The sequence below is a fragment of the Erythrolamprus reginae genome, chromosome 3, assembly GCF_031021105.1.
Source record: "Erythrolamprus reginae isolate rEryReg1 chromosome 3, rEryReg1.hap1, whole genome shotgun sequence".
NCBI lineage: Eukaryota > Metazoa > Chordata > Lepidosauria > Squamata > Dipsadidae > Erythrolamprus > Erythrolamprus reginae.
Genome location: NC_091952.1, coordinates 149,697,672 through 149,725,132, shown reverse-complemented (window position 1 = coordinate 149,725,132; position 27,461 = coordinate 149,697,672). Strand labels below are relative to the sequence as shown.

The 27,461-nt window shown below is 40.7% G+C and overlaps 1 protein-coding gene across 7 annotated transcripts in view; it reads right to left on the bottom strand.

Moving 5' to 3' along the window:
- The window catches only part of SEMA5A (semaphorin 5A), a 245,461-nt gene that overhangs the window by 39,170 nt on the left and 178,830 nt on the right, over window positions 1-27,461 (bottom strand). For all 7 annotated transcript variants that reach the window (XM_070747020.1, XM_070747021.1, XM_070747016.1 and 4 more), the window contains 4 exons: window positions 24,861-25,068; window positions 23,220-23,337; window positions 12,030-12,211; window positions 5,872-6,015 (listed from right to left, as the gene is read on the bottom strand). In XM_070747020.1, coding sequence (XP_070603121.1) covers window positions 5,872-6,015; window positions 12,030-12,211; window positions 23,220-23,337; window positions 24,861-25,068 — 652 coding nt within the window. The remainder of the gene's footprint in view (window positions 1-5,871; window positions 6,016-12,029; window positions 12,212-23,219; window positions 23,338-24,860; window positions 25,069-27,461) is intronic.

The following is a 27,461-nucleotide window of genomic DNA, read 5'->3' as shown; positions in this document are numbered from 1 at the left end:
CTGGATGGGAAATCGAGCCCTGGGAGAGGGAAATCAGTTGATCTGGAATCCTCCAGGGGGGTGACACTGACAGTTGCATCAAGTCCGCAAACCAAAGGCGACGCGGCCAGTATGGAGCCAGCAACAGTACCTCCGCTCGTTGCTCCAGAATCTTCCGCATGACCCTGGGAATGATGGAGATCGGGGGAAATGCATACAGAAGTCCTGGCGGCCACAGCATCCAAAGAGCGTCCACCCCCTCCGCCCCCGGGGTCGGGAAGCGGGAGAAGAAACGTGGGAGTTGGGAGTTGCTTCGGGTAGCAAACAGGTCCAGGATTGGCCTCCCAAACTTTCGAGTGATGACCTGAAAAATTGCGGGATCCAGCTGCCACTCCCCTGGATCCAATGTCTCCCGGCTCAGCCAGTCCGCGCACACATTCTCTACGCCTGAGATGTGCTCCGCTGACAGGGAAGCCAGATTTGCCTCTGCCCATCTGAACAGGGACTCTGACTCCCTCATCAGTCGTCGAGACCGAGTCCCCCCCTGTCTGTTGATGTGAGACCGGGTGGAGACATTGTCGGTCCGAACCCGGACATGTTGGCCCGTTACCAGGTCCGGGAAGCTGAGGAGAGCCAGGGAAACCGCCTTCAACTCCAAGAAGTTGATGTTGACTTCTCTCAGGTCGGATGGGTCCCAAAGGCCCTGGGCTAAATTCGAGGAAAGATGGGCTCCCCATCCCGTCAGGCTGGCGTCTGTCGTCATCGTCAGAAAATGCTTGTCTAGGAAGAGAGACCCCTTTGTTAGAGCTGGGGAAATCCACCACCGTAAGGACCGTCGAACTGCCGGGTCGAGGTGCACCTGAAGGTGGGAATGGCTGATCTTCCTCCTCTGGTATGGTAGGAGGAACCACTGGAGAGGACGTAGGTGGTACCTGGCCCATGGAATGATGTCGATACAGGACACCAGTGTACCTAGAAGCTTGGACAGAGACGAGAGTCTGGGGAATTGCTGTGGCGCCAAGCCCCGGACGAGCTCTCTGATTGTGGACTGCCTCTCTTGGGACAGGAAGACAAGGCCCTTCCTGGAGTCTATACTGGTACCCAGGTGGGCCAGCCGTGTTGTGGGAGTCAAGTGGCTTTTTTCGAAGTTGATCGAAAAGCCGTGGTCCTGAAGTGTCTGGATCGTGAGATGCAGGTCCTGAAGCGCAAGGTCCCTTGATCTGGACAGAATCACGATGTCGTCCAGATAGGCCATTAGGCGCACCGACCGCTGCCTGAGGCCTGCCGTGAGAACGTCCAGCAGCTTCGTGAAGGATCTTGGGGCCGATGAAAGCCCGAAGGGCATGGCCCTGTATTGAAAATGGGCTCCATCCAGGCTGAAGCGCAGATATTGTCGGTGAGACGGAAGGATGGGGACGTGTAGGTAGGCCTCTTGTAGGTCTATGGACGTCATGTAGTCCCCCTGCCTGATGGCTGCCAGGATGGAACGCAGAGAATGCATTCTGAACCTCCTGTACTTTACATAGAGGTTCAGTCTCCGCAGGTTCAGAATGAGGCATGCCCCTCCTGACGATTTTGGTACCAAGAAGATCGCTGAGTAGAACCCCATACCCCGCTGAGGTATAGGGACCTCCTCGATGGCACCTATCTCCAGCAGGTGAGATACCTCCTGATATAGGAGCCTCTTCTTGGACATTTCCAAGGGAGCACGACAAGGCAGGTAGCGACGAGGTGGAGGGCAAAGAAATTCGATCTGTAGACCTTGTGAAACTGTGGAAGTCGCCCATGGATCTGATGAGGTGTTGGTCCAGACGTCGGAGAAATGGGTTAGTCTGCCGCCTAAAGGGATGTCCAGAAGAAAGTCACTTGGTCTTTCTGAACCCCCTGCCGGAACCTCTAAAGGGGCGGCGGCCCTGGTAGGACCTGGAGCAATCAAATTGTGGGTTCCTGTCCGTGCGAAAGGAACCCTGACCAAAGGATCCCTGAAAGTAGGACCTCGACCCCTGGTTGCTGGTCGAGGCGGAATCATTCCGAAAGGACTGCCTCCGTTGGTAGGGTGTAAAACGCCGTCCCTGCTTTTTACTGGAGTTGGGCATAATCTTCTTCTTATCCCTATCCTCCACTAGCACATCGTCCAAGATGTCTCCGAAGAGCTTCTTGCCCTTAAACGGTGAAGAAGCTAGGGCCCATTTTGACTTCACGTCGGCCTGCCAATTCCTTAGCCAGATGAGTCTGCGGGAGGCGACCGACGTGGCCATTGCCCTTGATGAGAACTTGGCGGCATTGACTGTTGCGTCCGCCGAAAATTCGGTGGCCGCCAACAGTTTGTTTAAGTCTTGGCGTAGTCTCGCATCCTGCGGATCGACTCTGGACTGAATGTCTTTTATCCAGAGGAGCGTAGTTCGATTAAAGAAGGATGCCGCCGAGGCGGCTCTTACGGCCCAAGCTGACATCTGGTGAGCCCTGCGAACAACATTGTCCGCCCTTTTGTCTTCCGCTTTTAGTCCCTCCTGGGATTCTGAAGGGACTAGGGCATTTGAGACTAGGCTGGTCACCGGCTTGTCTACTATCGGCAGCTCCAGGAGGTCCTCCATGTGCTGGTCAAAGGTGTAGAAACGTCTGTCCAGGTTAGACGGGCCCTGACCCGTCGCTGGGTTCTCCCATGGACGTTGTACAGTCTCTAGAAAAAGATGGGAGGACGGAACATTAATGGTCTCCTGTTTTGGAAATACAAAGAGACCACTCGTAGGCTGATCCAGAGCAGAAGCAGCCCCTTGACCTCCCTCACCAGCCTGGTCAATGGTGATCCTGGCTTTGTTCAGGAGAACCCGGAAGAGTGAGGCCTTGAACAGGCCTGGTAAGGCGGGTTGCTCAGGTGGCTGTTCATCGCCGGATAACTCATCCTCATCTTCGCTGAATCCCTCTCTGGAAAAATCATCCTCCTCCCCTGACTCCAGGATGGATTGAGAGGCTGGAGCCGTCCAGGGGTCTCTGAATCTCGACGGAGCAGGGCCGGCCGGTACCTGCTGCTGCTGAGCCACGCTAGCCTGCCCCTGTGTGTAGGCGCTGACAATTAGGTCCTGCAGGGCCTGAGGCATGGTTTGCCAGGCATCCTGCGCCGTGCGCAATCCAGCAGCCGTAGGGGTGAATGTGGCTGCTGTAGTCTGGCCACCCTGAGGGGGTATTGGCTGTGGAGCAGTGGCTGTGCTAGGCCACGCTGCTTGTCTTCCAAATGTAAAGACATCCGGTCTGGAAGAAGTTGAGGGTTGGAAGTGTCTTTCCGGTGACCAATCCCTCACTGAGGCCGAGCCTACTACCCCTGGTGCAAATAAGGGGGAGGCTGGCTGAGGGATGGAAATGGGGGGCTGAGCAGGCGCAAGCTGGCCTCCAGACCTCTGAGAGGATTCTAACTGTTTCTCCAGCGCTTTAATCCTCTTCTCGGCCTCCCTGAGCGCAGCCCCTTGCGAAGATTTTTGTTTCTGGGGCCTTTCCTTGGGGGTAGGGGGCCTGGTAGCACTGGCTTCCTCCCCAGCCTGAATAGATTGGTCAGCCATAACAACAAGACTAACTCACGAAAAAGTTGAGTCAGCAAGGATCGTCTGCTTCTGCACAGGCTAGCAACTGAACAGCAATCGAAGGTTGTTAAAGATAGAGTCCACAATCGGATCGTTGCTCCAAACCGCTAGCAGTAATGGCGTCCAAGGCAGTAACTGCTGGTTGGTGTTGTGCGCCTGCGTGTCTCCCGGCAGAGGGGACACTTGGCGCGAAAACAGCCTTGCTGAGGGAGACGCTGCTGTGCGTCGGGTTCAAAAAAACATGGCCGCCGGGCCGTTGCCCTGGCAACCAATGATGCCCTCAAACAGCAACTGGCCTGCCCGCTCGATTTCGGGCTTCTCAAAAATGGCCGCCGGCTGTTGCCAAGGGAACGGGCGGGAAGCCTCCACTGGCTCCCCCGCCCTTCCTCCAGCGCTGTAAAAAACGGCGACCGCCGAGGTTTTTCCTCGCCGCCAGTCCCTGCCGTATACAAAGGCATTTCGAGCCTTTCAGCGCTTCCCCTTTTGTCTTCCTTCGGCCGATGGTAAGGGGGGGGGGAGGGGGCGAGACGCGCTCCCCTCTTCACTGAGGACCTTCCCTCTCCTGGTCCTCGGGTTTATTCGCCACGGGCGGGACGGACCCTCCCGAGGCGTCAACCCCTTCCTCTCCTCCAGGGTCTACCTCGGAGGTAGTCTCCCTGGGTGCTCACTCCGGGAACAAGTCAGCCAACCCAGCTCGTGGGGTTGGGAAAGGAGGAGCTGCAGACCCCTGGATAAACCCACTGGAGGTTTGAATCCAGGGCTGCCTGAGGAAAATTTTTTCCCCCAACTGCACCTGCAAGAAAAGAAAAGAAGAGAAAAAATATTAAATTAGTACATATAATTAAACAATAAACAATAAATATAAATTTATTGAAGAGAAACAAACTCAGAGTCCCTATACTGCGACTGAGTTTTTAGACTGGAGGGCTAAGGGGGGCGGTACCTGCCTATTATTTAAATTAAACTCAGTCCCGACCAATCAGACTGAAGAATTACCCATCCTGGACTCTCCTTGCAAGTGCATTGGAGAATGTCTAATTATATGGTTGTTATTCTTGTAGCATATTTTGCCCTTTTCTCCGCTCTAAAAAATCCATGTACGTCTGCTCATAGAGATATAGTGAGCCGGGTATAGAAGACTATGTCAGTGGTTAAATTGTAAAATAAAATTTCAGGTCTGACAATTGCAGCTGGTGCTCTAATGATGGACAGCATCTGAACGGAATACACACTTTTCTCTTAGACTGAATTCTAGCATCTAGATGCAATAAAATCATTCAACACCTTTCATTCCCAGAAATGAAAAAAAATGTTTTCTTTCTAAAACTGAGATGATTCTCTTTCAGCCTCTGTTTTATTCCAGGAAAAGAAATTTCCAGCTGACTACTGAAAATTAGTAGCACATCTTTATGGCCTCATTATTTTCTATAATAATGGGAATAAACTGGAAGTGTGTTAGAATATTCCTTTATCTATGTGTTGCAAAATAATTATCTCTGGATCAACCTTGAGAATGATGGTTAATATGAGCTCATTTCATCCATGAATGAATGTAATAATTTGCCTTTAAAATTACGGTACATCATTTAATTTAGGGTTTGGGGTAGTTTGTACTATAATAACTAATTTGGGGCATCTCCTGGTTTGAAAAACAGTGGTATCAGATCAATACCATCATCTTGTATTAATTTTCTATTTTCTGATGGATGATTTCTCCTCCATTCATCTGCAGATTTCAGAATAACTCCGTGATTTATATTTTCCAACATGGTTTATCTCCATTTTAACATGTAGGCCTAAAAGAAGCTGTCTTCAATTTTTTTTCTCTTTAATTTTAATTTTATCTGTTTAATATAAATCATTTAAATTATTATTTTTTCTATATCCTATGAGGTAAGTCCAATTATAGTCTATTTTTAGAATTAAAGAAATATATTAAAGAAATACAGCACATTAACACAGATTCAAACACAGGGGAAACAGATTATGGAGATATCGAAGCGTGGAACTCATTACCGGACTCAATTGTGTCAACCCCTAACCCCCAACACTTCTCCCTCAGACTCTCCACGATTGACCTCTCCAGATTCCTAAGAGGCCAGTAAAGGGCGTACATAAGTGCACTGGTGTGCCTTTCATCCCCTGTCCAATTGTCTTTCCTTTCTTTCACTTATCTTATATATTCTCTTCCTGTCATATTTCCTCTCCTCTAAGCCCACTTTCACTCTTTTTATATTATCACATGTCTATTTTCTTCCTATGTACTTGTGTATTGGACAAATGAATGAATGAATAAATAAATATATTAGCTTCTTACCTCTCCTCACGGTTCTGCCCAACACATACACGGCCTCCATAGCGAGGGCTTGGATTATTGCAGGAACGTTGACGTACTTGAAAGCCTATTCCACAAGTGGTGCTGCAAGGAGACCAAGCTGACCATGGAGTCCACCCTCCATTTCTGTAAGAACAATAGATCATGCTCAGTAATTTCTAGGTGTGCATGTTTAAAGAAATATTTGATTCCACTGGGGAAAAAGCTCCTTATGGGGTACCTGGAGCAAGAACAGTAATGATCAACAAAACAATTAAATATCCTTTCATTAACACTAGAGAATCTCATTACAAAGCCCAAACAGCTTTTAAAACCGGACAACTTATTTGAGACATTCCTGAGAAAAACCTTTCACAATATAATTTCTCCAACCTCAAGTATTCTTTTTTATCTTTCCATCAACTAAGCAACTTTGCCATTTGCAGTGGTTCTCAACCTGGGGGGGGGGGTCGAATGACCATTTCACATGGGAAAAGACAAATTTCCCATGGCGTTAGGAACTAAAGCTTCGATTCTGGTGCCTTGGAACATATTTTTACAATCCGACCAATCAGTTGTTTACAGTGGGGATGTCCCTCTGACCTTTCTGCCAATCAGCTTAAAGCTCTGTTGGGAGAATTGGCACTAGACTTATGGTTGGGGGTCACCACAACATGAGGAACTGTATTAAGGGGTCGCAGCATTAAAAAAGGTGAGAACCACTGTGTTAAAATGTTTTGATTGTTTTGTTGTTGCTGTTACAATCATTGTGTCATAGGTTGTGCATATTTTTGGTCTAAACAAAATCACCATTTGAAAATAATAATAAAAGATATCACAATTCAGCATATTACCTGTTCTCAAATAATTTTTGTATTACACTAATTAATGGTTGTGAGAATAACTTTGGGAAATTGTAGAAAACGCCATAATCAAGGCAACAGTTGGACAAGAGGCAGCCCACAGGAGGAAATGGAGAAAGTATCTCAGAAGGGAACCTCCCTAGTTCTCTGGAAAGTAAAGGTAGGGGAGGGTGGAAGTACTTTCAGACTTTTGTAAGATTCTTCTACTGTAACCTTACAATAAATATAATATCTTTAAGGTAGCAAAGATTTATCTTCTCTCTTATTCTTCTCTCTTATTGTATCAAATGCCTTCACATATTTTTAAAAAACCAGTACATGTTTGAAAACCACACTTTAGTTCAGAACCATTATCCCCCAATATATAGGGGTGAAGAAAAGTTGTAAAAAGAAAAAAAAGAATTTACTGCCCTCAACTTTCCAAAAAATGAAAGCAGAATTGCTATTGAATGATATATGGAGGGAAAGGCATCCTCATAGCAGGCAATATACTTTTTACTCAAACCCCCACAAAATTTGGACTAGAATAGATATGGTGTGGGCTCCCAAAACAACAGCAGAGTACATACAAGACGTAGAAATAGATGTTAATACTTGGGCAGATCATAATCCAGTTATAGTCTATATGAGAAATATTAAAAAACATCGCAATTGGCAAATGAATAGAAATATTTTGAAAGAGAAAGAATATAAAGAATGGATGGAAAAGGAATTAAAAATATTTTTTGAAATTAATAAAAATACAGACACCACCCCTCAGAACTTGTGGGATGCAACCAAAGCATACATAAGAGGATTAACAATATCCTATACTGCAAAATATAATAAAGAAAGAAAAAGAAAATATGAACAATTAATAAATGAATTAAAACAACTAGAGTTTCTATCACAACAAAATGTGAAAAATAAAGATTTGGGGAAAAAAATAAATTTAATTAAACACAAAATTAGATTACAAGAACAAAATCAGCTATTGGAAAAAATAAAGAAAGCTAAGCAACAGTATTTTGAGCATGCCAATAAATCAGGTAGATGGTTAGCATACAAACTGAGAAAGCAGAGACAATCTAAATTAATTAGAAAATTAGAAGATAAAGATGGAATAATAAAATATGACCCAGAGGGAAAAGCAAATATAGTTCAAAACTTTTTTAAAGAATTGTATAAAGATGATAATATTGAAGAAGAAGCCGTATTTAAATACCTAGAGAGTGCAGAGTTACCACAAATAACAGAAGAGCAACAAGAAAAGATGGAGAGTCCAATAACGATGGAAGAACTCCTTATAGTTATTAAAAAGCAGAAAAACAACAAAGCCACGGGGCCGGATGCTATCCCGGCAGAGTGGTATAAAATAGAAAATGAAGTATTAAGAAATAATATGCTCCAAATTTTTAATGAATGTAGAGTAGATGGTAAAATTCCTAAATCATGGTCGGAATCTTTGATAACTTTAATTCATAAACCAGATACACCAAAAGAAAAAATTAAAAACTATAGACCAATATCTTTACTGAATGTAGATTATAAAATTTTTATAGCAATATACGCAGATAGATTGAAAAATGTGATAAACAGCAAAATTCACTCAGACCAAAATGGTTTCCTTCCAGGTAGACAAATTAAAAATAATCTTAGAACAATTATTAATGTATTAGAGTATTATGAGCAACATTCAGATAAAACATTATCTTTAATGTTCTTAGACGCGCAAAAAGCTTTTGATAACGTGAATTGGACATTTATAAAGATGCAATTAAATAAAATGAGATTCGGCCCCAAATTTGTTAATTTAATAGACGCTATTTATTCAGAACAAACGACAAAAATTATATTAAACAATGAACAATTAGAAGCGTTTAAAATAAATAAAGGAGTGCGGCAAGGATGTCCCATATCACCTCTTCTTTTCATTATGACTTTAGAAGCACTCTTAATAAAAATAAGATCAGATCCAAAGATAAAAGGTTTAACAGTTAGAAAAGAGATATACAAAGTCCAGGCTTTTGCAGATGATTTGACTTTTATAATGGAAGATCCGTTAGTCACAGCACCAAGATTAATCCAAACAATAGAACAATATGGCAAGGTGGCAGGTTTGAAAATAAATAAAAATAAAACAAAAATTATAACTAAAAACATGAGTAAAATACAAGAAAGCAATTTAGAATGTATTACTGGAATGCAAATAGTTAAAAAAGTAAAATATTTGGGAATATGGCTAACAGCCAAAACAATAACATTAAAAAATGATAATTATATAAAATTAATTAATGAAATTAAAAAGGATCTAGAAATATGGAACAATCTAAAAATATCATTTTTGGGAAGAATTGCTACGATTAAGATGAATATCTTACCTAAGGTATTATTTTTATTTCAAGTGATCCCAATCAATCCAGGGGCTAACTTTTTTAAAAACTTAACAAATGTGGTTAAAAAATTTCTATGGCAAGGGAAAAAGGCAAGAATTAAGATAAATATGTTAGAAGACATAAAAGAGAGGGGGGGTTTTGCGCTCCCAAATTGGAAACTATATTATCAGGCAGCCGCCTTAACATGGATTAAAAACTGGATAACTTTAGAGGATATGAGAACATCAATATTAGAAGGACATGACCTCATGCTTGGTTGGCATGCTTTTGTGTGGTACGATAAAGATAAAAACCATTCTTACTTTAAAAGACACACGCTGAGAAAATATTTATTTGATGTCTGGAAAGACATAAAGAAAAACCACTTTTTAACAATTCCAGATTGGGTTACCCCCTTGGACGCAATAATACATCCAAATTCTATTAATGATTCAAGAAATATAAGATATAAAGATTTGTTAGACAATCAAATGAAATTAAAATCTAGAATTAAACTACAAGATGAAGGGATACAAATTGATTGGTGGCATTACGCACAGATTAGATCCAGATACCAGAAAGATAGTACACTCTATATATTTAACAAAAGTAAAAACCTGTTAAGTGAGTTAATCACTAAAAACCACAACAGAGTAATTGGAAAAATATATAAATATTTGATTACCCACAAGAATATTGAATTAACATTAAAAGATAGTATGATACATTGGTGTAGAAACATAGGTAAAGAAATTGATTTAGATACATGGGAGAAAGTTTGGATGTGCAATTGGAGAATGACTAAATCAGTTTCTTTGAAAGAGAACCAAATTAAAATGTTTTATAGATGGCATCTCCCACCAAGTAGATTAGCAAAAATGTTCCCAAAGACATCACCTTTGTGCTGGAAATGTAAGAAAGAAATAGGATCCTATTATCATCAATGGTGGACATGTAATAAAGCTAAAATGTATTGGAAAATGATAGAAAAAATGACAAAAGAAATTACAAAGCAGAAAATAGATTTTACCCCGGAGTTTTGTTTGCTAGGAATTACTAACCAAAATTATAAAAAAGAAATTTTGTACTTGATTATACATATTTTTACAGCGGCAAGGATTATATACGCGCAAAATTGGAAAGGGGAAGATATCCCCAAAGAAGAGGGAGTTATTGCAAAAATATTAGACTGCGCGGAAATGGACATGATGACAAGACGCTTGAATGAACAGGAAGAAACCAAATTTTACGCAACATGGAACAATGTTTATGAATGGATAGATAAGAATAAAAAAATAAAGAAAGAAGAGTAGTAACAAGTATAGATATTTTAGATGATCTTTTCTTATTAAGATTTATCTTAGATTTAGTTTACATAGATAGAATAGAAATTTGTTTTTTCTAAAGATTTTTTGACTTGAAATTAATTAGAAACTTTTATATGACAGTTAATTTTTTTTACCAGATATTTTTTGTATTAGTAGCATTGAATTAGATATTCAATTGTGTATTCCTTTTTCTGTATCTGCAATTATACTTTTGAGAAGAGCAGGGATGATACATCCCTACAATGTATGTTAAATGTTTGTAAGTTTGTTTGTCATTTTAAAGAAAATTAATAAAAAGATTTGGAAAAAAAAAAAAAAAAAAAGAACTGAGAGTTTAAGAAAAGTAGGCAAAACAGTAGGCTGAATTTATGAGTCTCCAAAACACCCGACTGAGATAGGATTGAACTGTATTAGGTAAACAGGTCTGCTACATAGTAGGTAATTTAAGACTCTATACCAGTGATGGTGAACCTTTTTTCCCTCGGGTGCTAAAAGAGCGTGTGCGTGAGTGCCCACACCCATAATTCAATGCCTGGGGAGGGCGAAAACAGCTTTCCTTGCCCCAGAGGAGTCCCTCTGGTGGCTGGAAATAGTTTGTTCCCCAACTTCTGGTGGGCCCATTAGATTTGTGCTTCACCTTCTCCAGGCTCCAAAGGCTTCCCTGGAGCCATGGAGGGTAAAAACGCCCTCCCCCATCCCCCCCAGAGGTTCTCTGGAAGCCAAAAACACCCTCCCAGAGCCTCTGTGCGAGCCAAAAATCAGTGAGCTGGCAAATACATGCACATTGGAGCTGAGCTAGGGAAACAGCTCACGTGTCAGCAAACATGGCTCCTTGTGTCACCTGTGGCACCCGTGCCATAGGTTCGCCATCGCTGCTCTATACTATAAGGGTGGATTTTGGATGGGTTTTTTTAATGCCATCTTTATTATTTTTATAATAAGTAATTCAAAATGGTGAACAAATCTACCTCCTCCTTCTTCTGTCCTCACCAAATGGTAAGATGAGTTGGGCTGACAGAAAATGACTAATCCAAAGTCACCCAATTGGTTTTTCAAGCCTAAGGCAGGACTAGAACTTTCAGTCTCCTGGCTTCTACCCTGGAGCCTTAAGCACGAGAGCAAACGGGCTTTTTCTCTGTCATAGTTTTTTGTTTTTAGAAGACTAAATAATTCTTCAGTATTTTAACAGTAAGAAATCCATGTTTGCCACTGAGTGTACACTTAAGAGACTGCTATGTTCAATCACAATTCCTTAATGTCACAAAGTTTGGGATCCAGATCTGCCCATTAATCTTGAAAAGGCAGAATCTGAACATAACTAGAAAGTAAGACTGGATCAAATTGGTTGCACAATCCATATTTTATTCTGCACTAAGTGGGAATGGAATTTTTGTGCTTGCTGCTGCATTTGGAGCACTGATAAATGGTACATTTTATCACCAGCTGCAGCCAAAAGTACATGCTGTCAAACATACAATATATGTAATATATTGTATTACACTGGCTTATTTTAGGCATATAAAATATGAAGTGGTTCCATTGTCAGCAATGACCAGGAGATACAAATAATCTTCCAATAATTCAATATTACATTATTAATTTTACTTTTTACATACCTGGAGCAGTTAACAATCTCAATACTTGATCCTTCACACTGGCGACCCCCACATTTTGGAACCGGATTGTCACATAAGCGTGTTCTACAGAGGCAAATGCCTACACTTGATCCATCTACATGAGTACAAGGCTTCCATTCTGACCAAGAACCAAAATGGCCGTCCACAGTCAAATTCCTCTTCTGGAAACCAAAGGAGAAAAGAATAAAATCCAGTGATCACATTTAAAGTAACAGATAATCCACTATATGTTACAGGTCCAACTTGCCTCACTGATCAAGAGCACCTTGTATCTGGCAACTTTTGTTGGCCAAGCACAGCCTTGTAAGAACTCTTTAAGACATGTAGGAAAAGCTTTTTTTGTTCACATGAACAAACACCTGTACTATCAATTATGTTCTAATTATGAATTATCTCAAACTAATTTTAAATTGGTAAAGTTTCGAACACCTTATGACTAGGTTGCCTAAGGAACCATCTAATTGCATAAGGCTTACCCTGTGGAAGGAACCACCTCTTCCATTATGAATCTAATACATACAGTGAGCCTTGGTGGTAAAGTAGTTAGAATGTAGTATTGCAGGCTAATTCTGCCAGCTGCCAGCAATTTGATCCTCACTGGCTCGAGGTTGACTCAGCCTTCCATCCTTACGAGGTTGGTAAAATGAGGAGAGAAAAACCAAAAGCTGTGTGGCATTTCCAAAAGCCACGTGGTCTTTCCAAAAGCCACGCGGTGGAGTCGGACGACCTGCGCACAGAAGCAAAAAGCGAAAAAGAGGCAGTCGCGTCGTGCCTGTTGCTCGGCTGATGGCGCTGCCTACACCAGAGCTCTCGCCTCGCCCTCTCCACCTTTCCCGTAAGTTGACTTAACCTTCTTTGGGAATTCGCAGCGGAGCCTCTCCCACCCCCAGTGGAGAGTTGGGGAGCAGGGAGAGAATTGGAAGACTGAGAATAGAGGGAAGGAAGGAGAAATGGAGGGAAGGAGGAAGGAAGGAAGGAAGGAAGGAAGGAAGTATGCCCATACTCCCCAATCCATTTTGGGGGGTTGGGGAATATGGGTATTTGTACACATGCTTTTGGCGCTCGGTCTGGAAAAAGTTAGCCATCACTGCTGTAGTTCAATCTTCAACTACAAATACTCTCTTCTTTCAGTATCAACTGCAAGATTTAGAGCAGCAAGACAGACTCTTTTGATGGAACTTCTGCCAGACGCTTTGCTATCTACTAGGCAAAAAAATGGCCTTATCCTATCTTGCTTCTAGCTCCTGGAATGCTCTCAAGAACTTTATTCCAGGATCCAGGAAAATGAACAAAAAGATGCCTGCTTCATCAAGCTTTTAACTGATAAATTAAATTTTATAAGTGGTCCTCATTTTCAAAGCACATGAAATGCCCTGTTTCCCTGAAAATAAGCCCTATCCCAAAAATAGGCCCTAGCATGTTTTTACATGTGTGCCTAATATAACCCCACCTCCAAAATAAGCCCTACTTAAGAGATGGCGGAGCCGGCTCCCACCCATTCTGTCTGGTTGGACGTGCAGTGGCCATGAGGTGGTGGAGCTGCCCCATGCATCCCACAGGACATCCACACCATGACAATTGCCTTGCAGTGGCACCATAATCAACCATGTACAGCAGGAGCCCATGTGGCTACCGGTCTGCTTCTTCCACTTGCAAGGCAGGTGTTGAGGGGTGGATGGCCTGGCTGCGAGGGCCCTGAAGTAAGCCACTGTAGAGCACCTCCCCCCACCCCCCACCTCGCTTTGTGGTCACAGCACTGGAGGGATTGGCATGTTGCTCGGCCTCCTGCTCTGTTGCAACCATGAAGAAGAAATGGGCCAATGGTCATGCAGAGTCCTACTGGACGTGGCTTCCCAAGCCACCATCATGAAGTGAGGCAAGTGTCGGGGCATGGATAGCCTGGCTGCATGGGCCCTGAGAGAAGCCGGTGCGAGGCGCATGGGGCAATTCCAGCCCCCACCTTGTGACAATGGCACTGGCATGCCGCACAGCCTCCTGTCCTACTGCGAGCAAGCAGAAGAAGTGGGCCTCCTGTACGTGGAAAGAAATAAGACATCCCCCTAAAAATAAGCCCTAGTGGTTATTTTGGGCCCAAAACGAAATAAAAATCAGTCTTTTTGGGGGGGGAAACAGCACTGTATATGACAGCACTGAATGAATGATAGTTATGTCGGGACCTCATAATTATAATTATTGCAGTTATAGTTACACAATTGTTATCTAGGTGCTTGGCACCTGGCCTTTAATTACAACAATGAAGTTCCTGAGTCATATAATTGCAATCTGCAACATTCCCAGATAGCTCTTCACAAGCAAAGTCAAAGGGGAAGCTGTGAGAAGATGGAGGTCATATGAGGCCCTCACTTAACAATCCACATGGTCCTCGCCCAAAGTTACCCAGCCAGCTTTCATGTAACTAAGGGGAACCTAGAATTCCTGCTGCACACCACAATAATTTTAATATATTCATTGGTTGAATGCTTATGTACTGTGTAGCATGGTGGTGTGTGTGCGTGCGTGCGTGCGTGCGTGCGTGCGTAATAAGATTATTTATAAGCAGAAAGGCAGGTATAAATTTAATCATCGCATTTTTGAAGGGTTTGCTGGGCAAGAAAAACTGAGGGAAAAACTCATACATCAAGTTGCAGAAATAAGGAATGTAATTTGTACACACATTGACTGAAAATTGAATGTTGTTTCCAGACTGTTTAGCCAAGATTTAGCCAAGATTCAGCTAAGATTGCAATGAGTAATATACCAACAGAAATAAAAGAAAAAGAACTGCAAAAGGACCTTGCAACTGTCAAGCAATTGATTGCCAAAACCACATGGTCTCACCAGGTTTTCTTACATCTGCAGCCATGAGCTGTGAATACATACTCAAACACTTAAATGAGTGAATGTCATTCTGCTTTTCATGTGGCCTGCTAAGATGCCCCCTACTGAACATCTGAGCTTGGAAATTAAGCAAACTATGTTAATTGATTGATTTTAGTGATTTTTTTCCCTAGTTGTACTTTTCTCAACATTGAGCATTTGTCATCTAGATTCTTGGTTTAACTTTATGGTTTTAATTTTTTGTAAGTTGCCCAGTTATTGCTATGAGAGGGTTTTCTGTTTCTAAAAAATAAATAGATAAGCAAGCAAGCTCTGGTTTCCTGCTATAAGAACAAGATGGAACAGGTATACACCAGTTCTCCCCAAAATCTTTTTTTTAAATAACAATTATAAACCCATAATCTAAACATAACAAAGACATTCTGATGAATAGTAAAAAGAGACTTCCTAATAAGCAGATTTGAGTAATTGTAATTGAAGGCCACGGGGGAAGCTCTGGGAGAGGGAACAATAAGAGGTTGTGATTGGTCAAGGGGTTTCGACAGTCGGCTATAAAAGCGAGCTGTCAACAAGAATTGCCTCAGTTCAGGTTAGGTATATTATAGCCAAGTTACTGTTGTGTTAACACATTAAATATTATAAATATCTTCTATGGGAATCACTTCAGTGACTATACCCATCCTGAATATATATATATCACATGTTTTTGCTAAATTTGAAAATTAAGGAAGACTAGGATAGATCTATTTCGATATATATTTACATATTTTTGCTGATAAGTGAAAAGGAAGGGAGCCTGGTATGTGTATGTATTTATTATAGATAGATAGATAGATAGATAGATAGATAGATAGATAGATAGATAGACAGACAGACAGACAGACAGACAGACAGACAGACAGACAGACAGACAGACAGACAGACAGCAGTAATGAAGGAAAAAGCTTGGGGAATAATGTCTTACACAATCCCATCAATCCAGGAAGACCATGAGAAACTCCAAGGATTGTGCTTTTATTTTTATTTTTATTATATTTTACATATTGTTTGCATAATGGTTGGTTTGAATAAGTTGGTTTCACAACTTACAGTCCTTTCCTTTATATAAGTTATATTGTCACCCACCATTCTTAGGCCAAAATGAAGGTAATGAGGACATGGATTTCGACACTGCAGGGAAAGGTTGGTGATGCAATGAAGATGCTATAATTCAGCTATAATTCATCAGGGAGGAGATGACCTCTAATCAAGAAGTTTCTTCCAAATAAATTTATGAGTTCAGATGACAAGTCAAGGTTAAATCAAATGAAAAGTGAATGCTTCTAAAATGCTTCTGAAATCTAAATGACTCATTCTCATTATGTTAAATGTTGCTTAATGTGACTTCAGAATATGGCATATGTATATGATGCATTTCTTCCAATTATAATAATAAAATCATTTTATTATAATAATAAAAAAATATTTTGTGTTCATTTTCATATGATTTTTCATATTACAGCTCAGAAGAAATTAATGGTAGCTGAGCCAGAGTTAAAAGTGTGATGAGGTACATTTACTCCTAACCTATATAATTTCCAAGAGGATAACTAATCATAATTAATCTTCCCCCTTTAAAAAAAACCCCTACATTCTGCTACAGAAAAATAGCATGTGAGACATATGGGTTCTAGTTAAATTTCCTAGCATGGTAAATTTCCACGTAATAGAAGTACTTACATGGAGCAAATGATCATTGTGCCCTGAAAAGCAGGCTAAAAATCCATAAAATAATCCTGCAAGGCTAAAACACATTGCAACCCTTGGAGGACTATCCTACGGATTTTTCTCATCCCTCATGACAAATTTTCAGCATTCAAAACAAAATGCTTTCTTTTCTCTGTACAGTATACAGATAAATTTAGTTTGAGGGTTGTAGTTATTATCCTAATAGAGGAATTTTTTTTTCTACTCAGGAGTTACTGTGGCTGGAAAGGGTGTGTGGCCAACGTCCCAGTGATATGGGCATCTCCTGCGCTCCACAGGGAACCTTGAAACCCAGCTGTTAGGAGACCTGGAACCGAACTGCAACTAGGTCTGATCTGCCCTGGAGGGACAGTGGAGAAGAGAGACACCAGTTGGGGGTCTGAGGGGGCTTGCAATCCTCCCAAGAGCCGGCACCAGCCTCTTGACCAACAGTTGACAGAACTATTCTGTCGCCATAGCTGGGATGGCCATGATTGGATTAACTGAATGGAGAAATCATGGACTGCCTGGGTAACAAGATCTAAGCATTTGTGTTGGAGAGAGATGAAAAAGAACTGAGCTGGGTGAATGTTTGGCCCATTTAACGATAAAGAAAAAATCCTTAAAACTTAACAGGAATTAAAAGAGGCTTCAAAAATGGAATGAGCGGCTATCTAGCAATTGGAAATACCATAAAGAGATTTAAAGGAAGAAGTCTAAAATCCCAAACTTGAGGATATTTTTATAATTGGATTTGGTGGAAATTAAAGAAAAAAGAATTTGCAAAAAAATATTTTATAAGTCACAAGTAGATTTAAAATACGGAGTTTCTTATTTTTTTAAAAAAGAGCTGTTTTGGGAAGTGACAATGCTATCTGCTGGTTAAAAGAAAATATTACAGCTTCCCTGAACCCTCCAGAGTGCAAAAAACAGCACAAGGGGCAAACTGGAAGTCTGTTTTTCCAAATTTCAAGTTTGTCTGTTGGGCAGCTTTTTACAATTTGGAGATTCAGGGAAGCTTCTCTGAGGGTGACTGGAGAGCAAAATGGCCTTCCCCAAGGCTGAAAATCAGCTGGTCAGGGTGCACATGTGTGCTGCAGCTGGCATAGAGTAATGTCTCATTGGCCTTCCAATTTGGCTCCCCATGCTACCCGTGGCACATGTGCCATTGGTTCATCATCACGGCTATAACACATACTTCTATATAAGATTTGTATAATTCATAAATTTGAGTTAATGTTGAAAAAGGATTCAGATAATTATTGATATTGTTGGACTGTCATGAGATTTATATAATTATTATCTTTGAAAGTCTTTGTATAAGATTATATAACTGACAAATGGGATTTTTTGTTGTGGAGATTCTAGAACAGTGATGGCGAACATTTTGGGTGCTGAAACAGCATGTGCATGCACTATTGTACATGCATGAATGCCCAAACCCATAATTCAATGCCTTGGGAGGGCGAAAACAGCTCCCCCCCTGGAGTCCATCTGGAGGCTGGAAACGCCCTGTTTCCCAATTTCTGGTAGGCCCAGTAGGCTCCTATTTTGTCCATCCTAGGCTCCAAAGGCTTCCCTGGAGCTGGGGGGAAAAGGCCCTCCCTCATTCCCCCAGAGGCTCTCTGGAAGACAAAAGTGTCTTCCTAGAGCCTCTGTGTGAGCCAAAAATCAGCTGGCCGGCACACACATGCACGTTGGAGCTGAGCTAGGGCAATGGCTCGTGTGCCAGCAGATATGGCTCCCGGTACCACTTGCGGCACCCATGCCATAGGTTCGCCATCACTGTTCTAGAATGTTATTAATCAATGAATGGAAGTGTAGAGATAAGACTAGAATTTATTTTTTTAAAATAAAGTTGGAAAGGAAATACAAAATGGGGAAAGATATTAGAAGTTTAGGGCATTCAGAAATGGCAGAATGAAAATAGAAAAAAAGTAGTTAAGCTATACATTGAGGAAAGGGAGGAGTGTAACTTAAAATTAAGAAGTACAAAGGATAATGAATAAGTTTGGAAGATAAGCAATTGCAAATAATTAGAAAGAAAAGGTAAAGGTAAAGGTGGTACACTCAGGCAACAAAAATAGGAGGTAAGGAGGCAGCATTAGATAATAGTAGATATATCTAGAAGAATATATTATATATACTGCTCAAAAAAAGGCAACACTCAAATAACACATCCTAGATCTGAATGAATGAAATATTCTCATTGAATACTTTGTTCTGTACAAAGTTGAATGTGCACAACAGCATGTGAAATTGATTGTCAATCAGTGTTGCTTCCTAAGAGGACAGTTTGATTTCACAGAAGTTTGATTTATTTGGAGTTATATTGTGTTGTTTAAGTGTTCCCTTTATTTTTTTTGAGCAGTGTATTTAAATCTGGATAAAGGGAAGCTGTAAATTTAAGAGTAGCACTGATGTTGGAATGAAGTCAGGGTTTTGGATTGCTCGTCTGTTAACCACATAATGGATTAGGATGAAAAGTACTCAGGGAAGGACAAGAGGGAGGAAGAGGAAGAGTAGAAAGGAAAGGGAAAGAGGCAGGAGGGAAGTAGGTAAGAGGGAGAGAGGGAGAAAGTAGGTAGAGGGAAGAGAGGGAGGGGAGTAATATGGAATACAGAAGGAAAACAGACTGGAGATAAAAGTATAAAAGGTGCAAATTTAGGATAGTTGTTTTTGACATTTTGAATAAGTGTATAAATACGTAACATTTTGATGTATGGATGCAAAGTTTCTGGGGGGGAAATTATAAAAAGTAAGAGTCACTGTGGCAGCTGAAGCTACTGAATCATGTCCACCTTGCATGCAAAACCTATTACCAGCTGCCTCCCATGCCAGCTGTCTCAAGGTAGAGACAGCCAATGCCATCAAATCATTCCAGCGGCAGAGCAACTGTGCAAGATGCCTACCATCTGCAGATATTACAATTGGGCATCAGAAAGCTGCTTTCTAGATCCACCCATTTTTCTTTTGATTGTGTGGGGTTCAATTAGAATAGCTCAGTCCTTTGTTTTGTCATTTGATTCCTATGTATAAATCAAAAAGCAATTGAGTATTTCAAGTGAAAACAGGCTCTTAAACATAGAGAGCCCTTGTAAGGTTCTAAAAGTGGTTTTGGTACATATTCTGTGTCCTGAAAACATTTGTATCACAAAAATATACATACATTTTTGTCTTTCTCTACCTGACAATATGAAAAGCATCAAGTCACAAGAACATTTTGTACTAAGTCACAAAAAGAGCATATTCAAATAAATCCTCTAAAGGTCAATGTGGAAAACAACAGAAAGGGGGAAATTATCTGCAAATACTTCAGACAGCTCCTAAGTGTAAGTGCACCCACATCTAGGACCATCTGTTGTGCGGATGGAGGAAAGAGTCTGCTCACTGAAACAAGAAAGGTCTTGTGAGTTTAAGAAAGGAACAAAACTTTGGTGTGTGCATTAATAGCACGAGATATGTGTGCTATGTTTGCATATCCTAAGACCCAGGGTGGGTGGGGGAATGAGACAGACTGGCTCAATTGTCTACGGAGCCATCATAGGTAAGCTGTAGGAGTCCAGAGATTTCTGTAGAATACGAATTCCTTTATGAACTTCAGAGCCAATGGGAATAGTAGTTAAGGTGTTCTGCTTTTGTGGCAGTGATTTTGAAATATTTAATTTTGGAAAAAGGGAATGGGCAGCATGAGTTATTCTCAGTATATTGAGGAAACAATACCATTTTATTCAATCCCATGAAATATGGGGTTTTCAAGAAATACGAATGGATCAAATAAATGCTTTGACTGAATGGATCTGGGAGCAACAGACACAAATGAAGAGTACTTAGGGCTTCTGAAAAGTAGCTAAGGTCAGATCCCTGCAAAATTCTACTCTCTCTTCTTTTTGAGAGCTTTATGAATAGCCATCTCAGAATATAGAATATTAACAACCTTTCTTGCCCTTCTTGAATTCCTAGGCAGAACACTGACAACCATAGATCTCCAAACATCTGGCATTAATGTATTTAAAAACAAACTAAAAATGACTAGCTAACTATATCAGAAGAAAATCTTGTTCCTAAGCTCTGTGTGAAGTAGATCCTCAGCCTGTCTCCTTTTCTAAAATCCTCTTGGCTTCCCACTTCTTCCTTAGTATCTGTTAGATTTTCTCTTTATGTTTTATTTCATGCAAATCCCTGCCTCTGGGACCTCTTTTCACTTAATTCAATCTGTTTCTTTCTTCTTTAAGAACAGCAAGGTAATGTCAACTTGCATGCTTGGAAAACTTACATATAACAGCCTAGAACTGAAGATGGTAGATAACTTTGATTCCTTGGGCCCAAGGGAACAGATAAAGATAGGCAATGTGCTGGAGAAGTAAGGTAGAGATTAATTTTAGGATGGAAGGCAATGAAAAACCTTGATAAGACATTTATTTATTTAAGTTATGGACTCTTCAACAGTAACAGCTTAAAGCACTGTTTTTTTCCAGTGATAATGTATGGCTCTGAAAGCATAGCACAAGAGGTAAAAAGACAGACACCTTCAATTTATGGATCTGGAGATTGTTTCTGAGAGTACTATGGATGGCAAGAAACATGATCAATCAGTCCTGAATCAAATAAAGGCTGATTGTTCCCTTGGGGTGATGATCAGCAAGCAGAAGCTTACATACTTCAGGCATCTGATGGGAAGGATGATGAAGTAGAAGAAAATAAGTTTGGTTGGCAAGATTGAGGGAGCAGCAGATAAGATGGATAGGTGGCATCACAGAGATAACTAGAATGTCCTTGGAGGAACTATGAGTCAATCCTTGGGCAGGTTAAGATGGGAGCCTTTATCCTTGTATTTACTGTTGTGGTTGGCTCTGGCCCAGCTTCTTCCCCAGGGAATGGGGAGGTGGATGCAGGGGAAAATTCAACATGTCTCAGGCCTGTGTTATTGCCAACAGAATCAGTTCAGAGTTTAGTTTCCTCAGACGAAGAAGAAGGTAGGAGTGACTCGGCAGAGGAGGGCTTGGCACACAGCTCAGGCAGTCAATCTCCCTTATCTTCCATTGATTCAGAGGATGGCGTTTTGGACCCACACAAGCGCAGAATTATGCGTAGAAGAGACCAAGTAAGAACATATTACAGGAAATAAGTGAGGCCACCTGTGTTTGGGTGGGGCTCCAGTAATTAGGGCTGCTGCTATAAATAGCAGCATGTGGGTTTGGCCGTTGTGGAAGAATATCTGATCGGAGTTCGTCAGGAAACTTGTGTTGCCTTTTCACGCCTTGGAAAACAAAGCAGAGCAACGTGTATGTGTGTGTCTCACTTCGTTGGAAGAAGAAGGGGTGTGAAGTTTCTTCACAGCTGCTAGCTAAGTACTTAATGACTGCTTAAGGGAAATTGTACAGACAACCCGGTTGTTTTGGGACAAGTGCTCTTTGCAATACAAAAAGAGTGCTTTGTTTATTTTGAATTGTGTGATAAAGAACATTGTTTTGAATTTTCAAACGTGTGTGTGTCTGAAATTTGTATCCTTGAATTTTCGGGAGGCTCCTATCAGAGAGCCCGGCAGAACATCTACTAGGAGCTGGGCCTATTTTGATGACACCTAACTTCAATCAAAGACATATAGTACTTTTTGTTATCGCTGCTGCACTCTTCTTTGCTATTGTCCTTCTTTATCTTTTCAGTTCTTTCTTAATTTTCTGCACCCATATATTTTATGACCCCCATTTTCATTCATTGCTTTGAACCTTTTGCTACTAGGGCTCATTTTCTATTCTGTTTCTAACAGAATTTTCCTGCCTTCTCTTCAGTCTTAAATCAGTTTCCATCTTCCAAAAGGCTTTCTTAACCACCATCCCCATCAAAGTTCTATTCCTTCAGTGATTGCATGTTTGTGTGTAACATATTTTTGTTGTAATGAAAAGGAAGGGAGACTAGTATAGATCTATTTATATATCGGGCTTTTGAGTGCATGGCAATAAGGGCAAGCACTTATTTCAAGGTTCAAAAAAATATAAGACAGGGTCTTATTCTCCATGCACCACTGCCATGTACCAAAAAGCCCGATTGGGCTTGTTATCAGGGGATGTGTTATTTTGGAGAAAACAGGGTATACATGTGTGTGTGTATTCACAGAGAGAGAGAGAGAGACGGGGGGAGGGGAGAGAGATACATATGTAAAATTGTAGGTGGGTAACTTTATGACTCATGTATACAAATTATGCCTTACAAAAGCTTGCTAAGAATAGAGAAAAACACAAAGTATGTAACGCTGACAGACAAAACACACCAACTGATATTATTTTGATAAAAATCATTTCCCCTTAATTGCTCTGTACAAAGAATACCTGAAGTGATGCAGTGGGTGGGGTGGGGGTACAATCATCTTAGAAGGCTCCAACAATTACCACCAATTGCTCTTTTCTGGTTTCAGTGTTTCAGTTTGAACCTTTTCTGGTTTAGAATAGTTTTGTATTTTCATTTAAACTGTTTTTAAAATTGTAAATTGCTTTAAGGAGAAATACTTACAATAATGAAATGCTTGTGATGAATACAATGGATTCTATAGAAATCACTTGGATTCAGACAACTTGAAAAAGGATGACGTATCTGGATTCTACTTACTGGACAGAGAGAGATGCTTTGCTCCCATTGACTCATGCTCAAGCTTTCTTCCAATGGTGTGCACTTCCTTAGCACCAAGTCCCAGCCACAATAAGGATCCTGGGATCCAACACATGTGCTGAAAAAAATAAATTGAAAACATCACAGAAATTCTCATATTTTTCTGCCTGAGGAAAGAGCCAACATTCCTTAACGTGCTATGTAAAGTTCTACCGAATAAGACAAGCAGCCTAAAGATGGAGGTATAGGTAATTTAATGACTATTCCCTTAGCACTGTTTTTAGTTATGAAGGACCCTGCAAAAGCTACTTGTGATGCAATTCTGGAGATCCAAAGGCTGTATATATCCCTGCTGTCACATGACTGCATTTTGGTACTTTTTTATTTTTTTATTTTTTATTTTATTTATTCTTTGTCCAATACACAATACATATGGAAGAGAATAGACATTCGGTAATATATATAAAATAGTATGTAAAAAAGAAGAGAAAATATATGAGAGGAAGAAAATATGTATGATATATGAGATAAAGGAAAGACAATTGGACAGGGGACGTTAGGCACACCAGTGCACTTATGTTAATTGGCATACCTTTATGGCCAGTTGCAGTGTTCCATGATCATATGACCATGATTTGCAATTTTTTTGATAGTTTCCAGCCCTTTTGCCCATTTTTGGCAGAAAATACTCATAGGAGTATTATATCTCCGAGACCGCCTTCTGCTGCACGAATCCCAGCGACCGATTAGGTCCCACAGAGTCGGCCTTCTCCGGGTCCTGTCAACTAAACAATGTCAGTTGGCAGGCCCCAGGGGAAGAGCCTTCTCTGTGGCGGCCCCGACTCTCTGGAACCAGCTCCCCCCAGAGATTAGAACTGCCCCTACTCTCCTTGCCTTTCATAAACTCCTCAAAACCCACCTTTGTCGTCAGGCATGGGGGAATTGAGATATCTCCCCCGGGCCTATATAATTTATGTATGGTATGTTTGTAGGTATGTCTGCTTAAAAATGGGTTTTTTTTAACTACTTTAAATTGTAAATTGTAAATTATTAGATTTGTTATAAATAGTTTTATTATGTTGTGAGCCGCCCCGAGTCTACGGAAAGGGGCGGCATACAAATCTAATAAATAAAATAAATAAATAAATAAAATAAATAGTATTATTATTCTCCAGGCAAAGCAAAAGAAAAGGCTAGCCTTCTCTTTTTTATTGTTAAAAATTATCCCAAACTCTTCAAATACTTCTTCAGTGTCCTTGAACAGAACCTAAATGTTGAGTTTTCCTACTGATAATTGTAGTTTGCTGGTGCTAGTGATAACTTTCTGGAAATGTTCTATCCTGCCTGAGATGGGAAATTGCTTTAGGTAGGAGAGTTATGAGACTAAAGAGTTTAACTGGAAGATTAATCAACTGAATTGAATTCATTAGGGGTAGGTTGCCATTCAATGCTTTTGGAAACTGTTTTTTGGTGAAGGAATAACAATAGTATACAACTTATGTCTTTTCTCTATTAAACTGAAAATTGTTCTGCTTCAGATAGTTACTTAACGAAAATAGTTTTAAATTAAGTAACCCTGTGATTATATTTTACTCATCTTTCTACCTAGATTATTCACTATCAACTAATCAGGTAAGCTACCTGTATGTTTTATAAAACTGGCATCTCTTCAGTGGGATCTTCACCACACTTCTCTGAAGACCCACGTAGAGAGCACTCTGACTGTGTAAAATCTGAAGGCTCTTGATGGGCTCCCATTGCTTCTTTGGGAAGATGTGAATCTCCTCTAGCAAACAACTGCTGGCTGTCTGATTAACCGGAGCAAGGATTTTCTTAATCGTCCCATGATCTGTAAAAACAACAAGTGGGTCAGATCAAAGAAGCAGAACTTACTGAACCGCTGTTATCACAATTTCTTTCACATTCATTTTAGTAGAAAGAGAAGAAAGGAAACCATACTGAGGAAGTGAGGTAGAAGCTGAGTACTCCCATCCTTTGAAGCTCCAAAAAAATAATAATAATAATACAGCTGCTTTATGCCATTGTTCCAAACCGCTTTTCTGTTGTAGCTGGAAGCAGTATTTCAATACTTTGTGCAAGCTTTTTTTTCAATACACCTGGTATACCTCCTTTTGACCGAAAATGGATAGTGGTGACCAAGCTATGTGAATGCAAAGTGATTCCTCCCAAACACAGTGCCCTACTCTGCCAGGGCTACAGCAGACAGGAAGAGGAAAGCAGATCAGTTATTCAATATGAGCTAGCAGAACTTTTCTCAATCTGGTGTTTTCCAGGTCAACAACCTCCATCTTAGGAGAAAGATGCTGTAGTTCAATGCATCTGTGTGACAGCAGGTCCAAGAAAATTGTCTAGCAATGTAAGATTGTAGCTTCATATTTGAAAAGTATGGATAGTAACATTAGGTTTATCCAGGGGTGGGCTGCTGGAGGTTTGCAGGGATTCGGGAGACTTTCTAGCTTTATTATTATTATTATTATTATTATTATTATTATTATTATTATTATTATTTAGATTTGTATGTCGCCCCTCTCCAAGGACTCTAAGATTCTGTGTAGTTCGGAGAACCCCCAAATCCCACTCCTGGCTGGCCCCACCCACTCCGCCCTGCCCCTCTCAGAAATCCTCACATGGCCCGTTTTGGATGAAGATAAGTGCAGAGCATGCACAGAAACTCTGGAGGGTGAAAAACGGGCCTACCGGAAGTTTGGGAAGGCCAGAAATGGGCCGGTTTCCAGCCTCCAGAGGGCCTCCAGAACCTGGGGAAGGCAGTTTTCACCCTCCCAGAGGCTCGAAGAAAGTCTCTGCAGCCGGAGGAGGGCAAAATCACATACACACCACCATAGTGCAGGAAGCTAACTAGGCCATGTCGACCACTCACCCAGCAACCAGGCAGAGAACCCCTTGCTAAAATGTTTGAAGCCCACCTCTGGGTTTATCAGCAGATTGTTTAAAGAAAAGGAAAATAAACCACAGTACTTGCTCTAAAGAGACTGTTAGTAAATTTTACTTCTATGATATCTTTAAAACCACAGTCTCTTTTATTACCTCAGATATTCAGAACCTATTTCCTGTTCTAAGCATATTCAACTTGTTGCACAGGTACCTGAAATGTTAGACTTCACAAATCTATTTTATTTTATTATTTTATTTATTTTATTTATTGATTTTGTCCAATACACCAGTGTTTCCCAACCTTGGCAACTTGAAGATATTTGGACTTCAACTCCCAGAATTCCCCAGCCAGCGAATGCTGGCTGGGGAATTCTGGGAGTTGAAGTCCAAATACCTTCAAGTTGCCAAGGTTGGGAAATGCTGCAATACACAATGAGGGTTTTATTGGGTATACACATAGTAAAATACATGATGAAGGTTATAGAGGATATATTCATAGTAAAATATATCTAAGAAAGAATGGAAGAGAAGATATAGGAATAGACGAAAGGTATAGGAGATATAGGAGAGCAATAGGACTGGGGACAGAAAGCACTCTAGTGCACTTGTACTCGCCCCTTACTGACCTCTTAGGAATCAGGATAGGTCAACCGTGGATAATCTAAGGGTAAAGTGTTGGGGGTTTGGGGATGACACTATGGAATCCGGTAATGAATTCCACGCTTTGACAAGTCGGTTACTGAAATCATATTTTTTACAGTCATGTTTGGAGCGGTTAATATGAAGTTTAAATCTGTTGTGTTGTTGTGGTTGAAGCTGAAGTAGTCACCGACAGGCAGGACATTGCAGCAGATGATCTTGTGGGCAATACTTAGATCTTGTTTAAGGCATAAATAGAATAAAGGCATAAAGGAATAAAGGTTGGTGATTTCCCGTTCTGAAGATACGGGTTTTTTTTTTATTTAAGTGGTTCTAATTATTAATTTAACAGATTTAGCAGAACTTTTAGAATAGCTACTCTAAAATATTCCATCAAAGGAAAAGTAGCTGGTTAAAAATAACAAAAATTGGGAATTAATGTTTCCAACCATTTGTTCTTTTGTAAATTGATCTTGTAATTCCCATGGGCATAGGAGTCTGAAGATAAGTTGAGCCTTGTTGTTGTGTTTATTATTTGATACTATGTCATTGTTATTTTGCTATGTATTACTTGTCTGTTTTTTCCTTCTGCTGTTTTTTTATCATGTTTGCCAGCCAGAGCCCCAACTACAAGATGAACAACTACAAAAAGGAAATTAATAGCAATCAGTCAATCAATTAGAAGCAACT